Below are 10807 nucleotides of genomic sequence, written 5' to 3' on the forward strand. Positions count from 1 at the left end.
CAAGATAGGGCTGAGAGAGATTCCTGCCTGCAACCTTGGAGAAGCCACTGCCAGTCTGTGAAGACAATACTGAGCTAGATAGACCAATGGTCTGACTCAGTATATGGCAGTTCCCTATGTTCCTATGACTAAAAATAACAAATGCTTTAACAACCATGTCTAAAACTACAGATTCCCTTCCCATAAATTTTCCATAAACCTTACAGCTTTCCTGCTTGATTTAATTTCCTTCAGGATGGTGGTTATCAGCAAAGTAGTGGTAGGCCTTAAGCCAATCTGACTGAAATAGTAGGCCTTATCCTGCTGAATCATGCCTTTTTACCATATATAGTGACATACTCTGCTTTATGAGCCCCCTAGAGAACAAAAGTACCCCAGTTCTTGAAACCCTAACTCTTTTAAGGGATGGAAACCTATAGGAACCCTTATTATCCTACTTTCCTTAAGGAAAGTAAGCTTATGCAGTCACCCGGCATTCTTTGTGTGTGTCTGTGTTCCCCACCATCAGCTTTGCAATGCCTGGACCAATATGAACCAATCCCTACAGCTGTAGGGATACATAGCGACACCTCAACGGTGTAGTCTATGATGATGTTGCACACCCTGATTCAGGACAGGGGACACATAAACATTTGAGGTGCAAGTGGGCTAACTTGTGAAATGCCTGATTTGAACCAAATTTGCTACAGTTGTAGTGAGTGACACATAGGGACACCTCAGTGGTGTAGTTTGTGATTATGCCAGCCACCCCAGTTCAAGATGATGGATGCATAAACGTTTCAGGTACAAGTGGGCTAACTTGTGCACCTGCTAACCCAGGGGTTCTCAACCTTGGGTTCCCAGATGTTGGACTTCAACTCCCATAATCCCCATCCAAATGCCTTTGGGGCTGGAGATTATGGGAGTTGAAGTCTAAAAACATCTGGGGACCCAGCGTTGAGAAGCAAATCTTATTGTCCTCAGTGGCAGCTACATCCCACCAGACAGGCCTAAACCTGGGTTGTTAGCCGGCTCAGAGGACTGTCGCTGCTTCTGTGTTGCTGGTCTCTATCTATGACAGACAGAATTGAAATATTGGTCTTCACGCATGCGCAAAACGAGTCGAGGGAAGGTTTGACGAAAGCGCATGCGTCTGTCTCTCCCTCACTGTGCAGTCACACGGCTCCTGCATGCTGGTGGGGGCCGAGGAGGAGTGTCTCGGCCAATGTCTCTACGAGGCAAAGGAGACTCGGAGGGCGGCCGGGAGGGGCGCGGCCTCCGCGGACCATAACGCGCTTGCGCCAGAGGCGTCCACACCGGAAGCGGCGGCTGAAGAAGGAGGAGGAGGGTGGAATTGTTTGGGAGTGTGATATAGTCGGGGCCTGCTGCTGCTCTCACAGCTTTTGGCCTAAGGCACCCGGCTTGGCCCGGCCATGAGCTGCCGGGGGGCTCTGCCAAGCGAGCGAGGAGCGCGACAGAGGTGAGAGAGAAAACGGGAGGAATACGGTGGCCGGAGGGGGAAAGCTTGGAACGGAACGCGACTGGGGGGCGAGGCGAGCGGGCGGCCTGGGGGGCGAGGGCGGCAGAGGGGGCGGCGGCCTTGTTGGGGTAGACCCCGGGACTCCCAGTGCTGGTTTCGGGGGAGAGGCTGTCCTCTGCCGGGTCTGGTTGAGCGGTGGCTCCAGGAAGGGCGACGTCAGGGATTTTGCTTCAGTTACTGGAGGCTCCTTCACTCTTCTGAGGAGGACAGTTCAGCGAAACACTTGACAGGGCAGGGCTAGGACTCTTTCTCTCTCTCTCGCCCCTTCCTTGCTGTCGCCCTCCACGGGAAACTTAGATATTTAATTAGTGGCCCTGTAGCGCCTGAAGAATATGCAGAGTGTCCTGTTTTTATCTTGCTCTCTCTCCAAGAAGCTCAGGGTGGCGCACATTGTTTCCCCCCCCCACACACACACACACCCCACACACACTTTATCTTCATAACAAGCCTATGAGGTAGGTGAGATTAAAATACAGTGACTGACCCGGGAGCACCCAGTGCGTTTTGTGACTGACTGGAGACTTGGACCTGGGGCTTTCCCTTTGTGTGCGGCAGAGCAGCTTTGGCCTCCTGCAGATGTTGGCCTACAACTATGGGATTATGGGAGCTGTCCAAAAAACAGCAGTGGGGGGCTAAGTTGTGCAGACCTAGTGTACAGTCTGACACTATTGCAGTGATCCTCGCAACAGCCCTGTAAAGTAGGTCCATATCACCCTTGTATTGAAAATGAGGGAATGAGAAAATAGTGGCTTACATAAGGTTGAGGTGAGATTATGGCTCACACTGCTGTAGTGCACTGCTAAGCATATTAGCCATTATGCTACACCAACTTTGTGTACCAGACCAGTTTTAGTTTATACACAACTTCAGCTTTGAACACCAGACTCAATTATGCATCACCCAACAATGTAGTTCAATCATGGAGTGCCAGTTTCTTTCCAAGAGCCTGAAAGTCAGTTTTCAACCACCACTGAGCTCTGTGTGTCTCACTGTCCCCAGCAGATGTTGATGAGACGGGTCCTTGCTGTCACAGGTATATATTTAGTAGAAGATACAGTGGCCGATTTAAAAACAAACCCCAAATCTCCGTGTTTGGTCTGTCTAATATTTGAGCATTGTGATAATGTCAGTAATAGGGAAAATACTATAAACTGTTAATAGGCTTTCTCTCATTTAGCAAACTTGACACCATGTAATGTTATCATCTCATCTCATGAGGTAACAATTTGCACATGCTGTTATGACATCAAAATAACATCCAAAAAATGAATGATTAGTCAAGCAGAGATTGTTGAACCCATTTGCTTAAAGATTTTTCAAAGAGCTTAAAACAGTTTTGACACAGAGTGACACTGATGTGTGGATCCCACATACAGAATGGGTAAGTTATACTCTTTCCTTGGGCTTATTTTTGTGAGTGGATCCAAGCCCTTCAATCAAATGAAAACATGGATGTAGTACAACCTATGCTCTTTCAGTAACAAAAGACAGTTCTAGAAAACTTCTCCACTACTCTGGGCTTAAACATATTAATATTTTCTACAACTTTATTTGATTTTAACTACAAACATAATTGGATAATTAAAACAAATAACGTGCTGATATTTACCTGAAGAGCTCAGGAACATCTCTAAAATATTCATACTACTCAGTCTTGTTTTAGAAATGAGTCATAGACAACCTTTAGATCAGGGGTGTCAAACTGCACCCCTCCACATGTTGTTGGCCTACAGCTCCTATCATCCCTGCTACTGTGACTGGGGATGATGGGAGCTGTAGGTCAAAAGCAGCTGGAGGGCTGCAGTTTGACACCCTTGCTTTAGATACGGTATTGAGACCTTCAAATAGCCTAGGAGAGAGTAATTTTACTCTAATTTTAAGAAGTGATTAATCTTAGGGGAATTTCCTTCTACCATTTCCTGGGGGAATGGAAGGCAAGTGATGTAAAAAGGGCTCTCCTACTATGCAGCTCAAGCAGCTTTTTGTGATATTGATCTCATCTCTGTTCCATGTTGATAGAAACATGTAAACAAAATAAAGAGATGAAAGTTTGGGCGGTATATAAATGTAAGGAATAAATGAACGTTGCAAAATAACAGTTAAGCTGTTTGTAATATACAACATGTGAGTTATAGCTATCACATTTTATTAAAGCACATAACATAGAATAACTGACAGCCAAAACTGTTTACTGTTCTCCCATTGCTTGCTTGAAGGAAAAGGCGACGAAATGGCACAGAGGATGATGGACACATCCCACAAACGAAACGCAGTAGCCGAAATGCAGTTTTTCAGGACTCCTGGGATACTGAGGTAGGGTGCAATTGAAGTTAAGTGCACTTGAAGTGCTGAACTGGTATTGCTTTGGGAATTTCTTTGAAACAGCACTTGGGGAATGGTTGAGTAAAAGTTGTACATTGTGCATTGTATAGACAAGTGTAATATTTCTGTTAGTATCCCCAGGTTTACTAACATGTCTGGAGCAATTTAAAATTGCTAGCTGTCTGAATAGTGACCATCTCCCTGGAGAGTTGCATCTGAATTTCTTTGGAAGCTTTTTACTTGGAGAACCAACCCATTTTTCGAATTCAGCGTTAGAAGTGTAATCCTCTTGTGTTAGATGGTCTGAAAGGACAGAGGAACAAGTCGCTTTAACGCTGAATTCTGAAAATCTTGTCCTTCTCCGTTCAATATTACTGGGTACCAAGTCGGACAATAGCATTTTGGATCACTATAGTAAAATTGTCCAGGCATTGCATACAGTGTTAACTTCTACCAAATCTCTGAAGGACCATGGTACTACCTTTCGCTCTAAGAGCTGGTTTGATACAGATTGTATTAATGCTAAAAGAGTGCTTGTCAGTGCATATCAAACATATAGAGATTGCTTTCCTCCCCGCAGATCATCATACAACAGAAAAAGCAATATAAATAGCTGCTGAAAACCAAAAAGAGAGACGCCACAAGACTGTCTTGGCAACAACTGATAGCAGCATCGAGATCCAAAAATCCATCTCTATTTTGGCGTATGGTTGCTTCCCATCCATCGCGTCGGTTATCCCACTCTGACTGTATAATACCTGCACCTATATGGGAGGGGTATTACCATATGTTGTATAAGAGAGATGAAGCAGCTGTCACAAGCCTAGACCTGGATATGGGTCAGTTGCCAGAGTGGCCATCAGGATCTTGTACTGAAATAGAATCCCTGGCGAGGCAGCTTAAACCTGCAAAGCCCCTGGCAATGATTACATATCTGCAGAAATAATTTGGTATGGCCGACCCTGGTCCTGGTCTCTCTTTTCTTTTGACAGGACTGCAAGTGTCCCTAAGGACTGGGGAATGGCAATAATAATCCCAGTTTATAAAAAGGGTGAAAGGAAGCTACCCCAAAATTACTGACCTATTCGTTGTCTTAGTATAGTGAGCAAGATGTATGCTATGTACCTATATGAGCGTTTACTGGACTTGATGAATTCGGAAAAGATCCTGGTGGAGGAGCAAACTGGCTTCTGCACAGGTTGCTCCATTATGGACTCTGCTTTAATAGTACAATGTTTAGTAGAAAAATATACTTCCAAATCTAACTCTGCTCTGTATGCAGGATTTGTTGATTTTAGATCTGCTTTCGATCTGATCCCCAGAGAGAAACTTTGGTCTAAGTTACTGAGATCATTTAGTAGACCACCATTTACTACTTCTGATGTTCAAATTATATGAAAACTCATGTAAGAGTGTGTTGCTGCGCTCAGGGACATCTCACCAAGGAAATACCAATATTTAGGGGAGTCAGACAGGGATGTATCCTGGCTCCGCTGATGTTTAACTTCTATATTAACTCTCTTGTTCCCCATTTAGGCAATCTAGACCATCATCCACCAAAATTAGCAGACAAACATCTTGTCATACTCTTATATGGAGATGATGCTGTTATTATCTCGCAAACTCGGATAGGCCTAAGAAGAGCTTTGCTCTCTCTTGCCAACTATTGTGATGAACAATCTTTAGAAATAAATTATAACAAAACTAAGACCTTGGTGTTTGCAAAGAGACCAAAGATTCAGAACTGGTCACTAAATGGGCATAGGTTAGAACAAGTTAAGTATTTGAAATACCTTGGTGTAATATTCCAGGCTTCAGGCAGAAGGGATGCACAGAAAGAATGTGTAAGGCAGAATGCACACAAGAGTGCACAAGCAATTCAATCCTTCCACCGCTCTAGAGGTGCCCAATTTATCCACTCTGCAATAAAGCTTTTTTTGGCTAAAGTACAAGCACAGTTCTTATTCGGCATGTATTCTAACTTCTTCAAGGAGGAATCCCTGCAATCCAAGTTTCTGGGGAACATTTTTCAAGTACCCCAGTGTGTGCTTAGTACTGTCCTTCGTCTGGAAGCAGAACTGCTTAAAGTAGAGGCCAGAGCATGGATTACTATCTTTGAATTCTGGCTAAAGCTGATTTTTCACCCTGTAGGTTTAGCTCCACTTGTGGATACCTACCACTCCAGGTGGGAAAGAGAGTTGGAGGAAAGGCTGCATCATAATGGTTTCTCCCCTTTTGCTTTGTTAACTTTGGGGCATTAAAATGCCAGGGTCAAATTCAAAGAATATATGTTATGGAGCGTCAAATTGACCAGGGCTCTATTCCCGTGGGTGTCCATTTGGGCAACCACGTTCTAAGTTCTAACCCTACCAGATATCTAAACTTGATAACTGTACAAAATATCACAGAGCTTTGAAACAGAGGGCAAACAGCAGCCCTGGAAGGGAGGGGGGGAATATTTATTTATTTATTTATTTATTTATTTAAAAACCCTACAAAGAGCATACTTGTCCCTGCAACTCGGGAGATATTGAAACAGCACGTGTGCTTTTTTATTGCCAATTTTACTAGGCTATACGGCATAAATATATAACTCCTTTTATTACCTGCCACCCAGGCTGCACAGTTTCCTTTTATCTCAGTTATCTTTTAACTGACCAGAATGACTCAAGATCTTATAATGTGGCTATGTTCTGTTTAATATCTAGTAAAATTTGCCAGGAGTTCATTAACAATCATTCATTAACAATCATTAACAATCATTAACAATCATTCTAGCTGATCTATGTGTTTAACCACTCTATCTAACTTTTTTGGTTTACTTTACTGGGCTTGTGTTTGTAAATTGTGCTGGTCTGTGACTCTAATAATTCTTGATTCTGTTAGAATATTCAGCCTCTTTAGCTAAAGCATATTTTTTGAGAAAGGTGGTCCTGATTTAATTGAGGGAGATCCTGAAGAGGTTCCCACCTCTTCAACTCAGCTAAACTTGTGACAGTCAAATAAGGTCTTCTAATAATATGAGCTATGTGCATGAAAGTGCTTCATGCATTAGATAAAACTTGGAAAATGTATATCTCTGTGCAGTGGGTAACAAGGTCTCCTTCCAAATGCTTCCTGTTTTTTCAGCACCTGTGGCTGTGTGTGAGCTACTCTAATTCAACTAGAAAATTCTCCAGCTGTTGTGTTGAGGGTTTTCCCTCTGGAATCAACATTTAGCCAAAAAATATGCTAAATATATTAGTGAATGTTTAGTCTTCTATAACTTCTGACTGCAGACCAAACAAAACAGTGCTGTTAAATCTTGAATGTTCAGAGACTGTTTTCTTCCCCACACTGCTGTTGCATTGACATTTGAAACAGTATGAAACTCCTGTTGTGTACAGTTGGCCATGGAACCACAGTTGGAAGTTCCTTAACATTGCCATTGGTAGCTTTATATAATGGAAACATTGGTCTTGCTTTAATACAGGTTTGCATCATTTTCTATATTGTACTTTGAAAAATGGCATAATTTTGTTAGAAAATGCCTACTGAATACCTTCCTCTTTGGTTCTTGGTTCAGGGGTATTTTTTTAACAAGCATTGAGACTACTGATTTGATTCTTTAGTGCAAATGAAACTTAACATGTAATATCTTAGAATACCTGTTTTAGCTTTTAGCATAGAGCAACTAACAAAGGTAATTATTGCTCTCCTACAGCTTGGTCAACAATAAGCCAGAGTCTGCTTTATCAGATATATGAAGTAGGCTGAGAAGGTGGTATTTACATTCACGTACCAGTGTGCTTTGTGCTTCTGATTAGTGGTCTATGATGAAATAGGTTCGTCCTCCCAAAAAAAGCGGGGTGGAGCCACCATTGAGCAGATGGGTTCAAAGAACGTGGCTGTGAGCCCTCCGGAGTTCATTCCCAGCTAGTGTTGGCTGAGTGCATTTATTTCCCTTTCTCTCCCTCACTGGGAGATTGGGGTTCAAAGGCCAGCCCCAAGCAGGGATTCTCAAGGATCCCATTTTCTTCACAGAAATGTTGGGGAAGGGGCCCCAGCCCCTTCCCCTTTGGGGGTTTGCAGTCCCTAGACTTACTCATGAGCAGAGCCAGTCACCAGTGCTCCAGTCGAAGGAGAGAGATAGCAGCTGTGAAGGAGTATGCTTACCCAGGGTGAACTGTGCTCACTCACGAGTGCCAGGCCATGTGATACCCCCTAAAAACTCATGAGAAGAACCATCAGAGGGAGAAGAGAGAATTGCCGAGCAACATCTCTAATAGTATGTGATGACAAACCATCTCCTTTTCCCATGGACTGTGCTCTCATGAGAGTGCCAAGCCATTGGGGCTCTAAATCGAGCCAGGTTGCTCTATGGAGGAAAGCTCCAGGGACAGGTACCTTGACGACTGCTCTCCCTGTCTTGGCAACTGCTGTCAAAGCGTGCCCCCTGCCAGCCCATGTGGACTTGTGCCTTGAAATGGCAACTCTGCTCTTCTGGAAATTGGAGCTCTCCTCTCCTGCGATTCCCCACACCAGCAAATCTGCATACAACACAATGCTGGACCAAACATGGGAATTTTGAATGGGTTTAAAGATACATCCATGCATGTAGCCAGGCTGTAACACACGGAGTGTCAAAATCTGCTTTGGTTGTGTGCAAGGCTTCACCGGGCGGGGGGGGAGTGGTTGCTGTGGGCATCCAACAGACCCCATTGTTGGGCTCTCTGACCCAGCCCATGGGGAGGCCACCCTGCTTCCATCGCTCAGCTGGCCTCTTTGTATGTGTGGCAGCCATTTGAGTGATTGACATTGCAGCCAGGTGCCATGGCCACCATGCCTGGTTAAAGATCAGCTGATCAGTGGGGGTGGGGTTCTACTGGGTGCCCATGGTAGGAAGGGAAGTGGCCACCACCATAGGGAGAAGGGGTGATGGGGTGGGGTAGGCTACTGTGAGAACACAGGCCCCCTATGCCCTTCCTATGCTAGTGATAGAAGGGAAACACCTATCATGGCAGCAGTCATGAGACCCCATTTGGGAATATTCTAATGAAGCTTCTGAACCTGTGGATAAGACAGGCATACGTGCAAAATGCAAATAGTGCAACAAAGATGCAAGGCCTGGTTCCTTGAATGAAATAGCATAGTAAGTGCTCCTGCTTTGAGGATTCTGAAGGAAACATTTACTAAATAAGATGACCAAATCATCATCCCATTTTTTAAATTAAAACTAATTTGAAAAATTCAGACTAGATAATTGCTCTAATATATAGCCTGTACCTACCATCTAAAAATGCAACTTCCATCTATATCTGAGTAGTGATTAATACGTATTAAGGTTCTATCAGAGAAGAATGCACTTTTACTAGAAAATAAGTCATCCCTTGCCAACTGCAGGTTTCCCAATCAGATTTCCCACAACTGGGAAATTGGCAGGTCTCACCAACTGCAACCTGAATATTTGGAAATTTGGGGTGGGGATTTCAGGGGTCATTTTTTCTACTTTTCACTGGGTTTTTCCTAGTCTTTTTGCAACTGTGATTCCCCTAACCCCATTTCCTATGGGTTATAATGCCTTGTCACCTGAATTCATCAACCACAAGGTTTTCCAGGAACAGAATCTTTATGGTTGACAAGGGACGACTGTAAACAGAATCTTCCTGACTGATGATTTGAATCATTAAATCTGAATCTTCACTAGAAGCTATTTAAGTCAAAATTTAAATCAAATTCTCCCTGGTGACAAATGCAACCTGTAGCTTTTTTTTTAGCATATTGAAAAACAAGCAATTACAGGTTTGTGAACTTTGTTTATGGCTATTTTTTTTAGTCTGTATAATTGTCAAGAGCAGGCTGATAACTTTTTTAAACAAGTCAGCACAAGGAAGAAAGAGCTCTACTGTAAATGCCTACTTGATGTGAAGATTATTTAAGATGACTTGCATTCTTGTCAATCTTTTGTTCTGTAGTCCTCCAGTAGTGAGAGTGGCAGCACCAGTAGTTGCAGCAGCAGCATCATAAGTAGTCCTGACAGAGCTTGTGGGCCAGAAACCAGCCTACACCAGATAATGCCAGGATCAAGCCCAGTGACCCTGCCTCAGTCTTTCCAGGAGCAGTCTGCACTATGTCAAGGTCCTTACTTCCACATCAACCAGATCCTGAAGGAGGCACACTTCCACAGCTTACAGAGCAGGGGCCGTCCTCCAACATGATGAGCCCAGCAGCGCCCTGCCTTCTGTGAAGGGGGATAACACTGTGTGATGGAATACTTCAACTTAAAAGTTTGTTAAAATTGCACAAAATGCCTGTTGCCTTTTCAGTTTGTATTTGGAATAACAGGTTAACAGGCAATTGTTTACTTGTGGTTTGCTGCACTATTGAAATGCAAAAGGGGCTTTGGAGCAATTTTTATAGGATTCTTTTGGGGGACAGGAGGAGGGTGGGGATCCTTGATGTGGCAACAGGAGTCTGAGAATCCACCTCTGTATTATAGGAGTGCATAATGAATCCAGTCTGACTTCTTAATCTGTTCATTAGTAACTGATGCTTATGTAAAATCCTTCTAAACATTTGTGTTCAGTTTTATAAGTCCTTTTTTAATTTCAATAAATAGTAAGTTTTTATGGTAAACTATCTTTCTAAAGATTGAACACAGACTACTTGAACATACTGGTAATAAACTTGAGTGGGAGGTGGCTATATTGAAGTCAGAACAGGTGTGTAAGTGAATTGTGTGCTTACTGTACTATAAGTGTACTATAAGAACCTTCTCATGCTTATATACTGAATTGGGTTGGTTTTGTTTCTGAATACATTCTTTTTAAAACAGAAGGGTTGTTCTGTTAATAGCTTGAAACTGTAGAAAAACAGATCCTGTATTGGCTATCTTGATTATCTTAAGGTAGGGAAACCTTACATTCTGTGAACAGCACCGGGTTATGAAGCGGATACTGACATCTGCTCCAAGTTTAACAATGCCAA

The 10807-nt window shown here is 43.2% G+C and overlaps 1 protein-coding gene across 1 annotated transcript; it reads left to right on the forward strand.

Annotated features, from left to right (window-relative positions):
* Positions 1-1146: 1146 nt before the first annotated feature.
* FAM104A (family with sequence similarity 104 member A) lies at positions 1147-10456 on the forward strand. Its single transcript, XM_053292274.1, has 3 exons — positions 1147-1459; positions 3736-3832; positions 9796-10456. Exons 1-3 carry the CDS (start codon positions 1413-1415, stop codon positions 10036-10038), a joined length of 387 nt encoding a protein of 128 aa, XP_053148249.1. The 5' UTR covers positions 1147-1412; the 3' UTR covers positions 10039-10456.
* The last annotated feature ends 351 nt before the right edge of the window (positions 10457-10807 follow it).

This window comes from Hemicordylus capensis, chromosome 2 (assembly GCF_027244095.1).
Source record: "Hemicordylus capensis ecotype Gifberg chromosome 2, rHemCap1.1.pri, whole genome shotgun sequence".
Lineage (NCBI taxonomy): Eukaryota > Metazoa > Chordata > Lepidosauria > Squamata > Cordylidae > Hemicordylus > Hemicordylus capensis.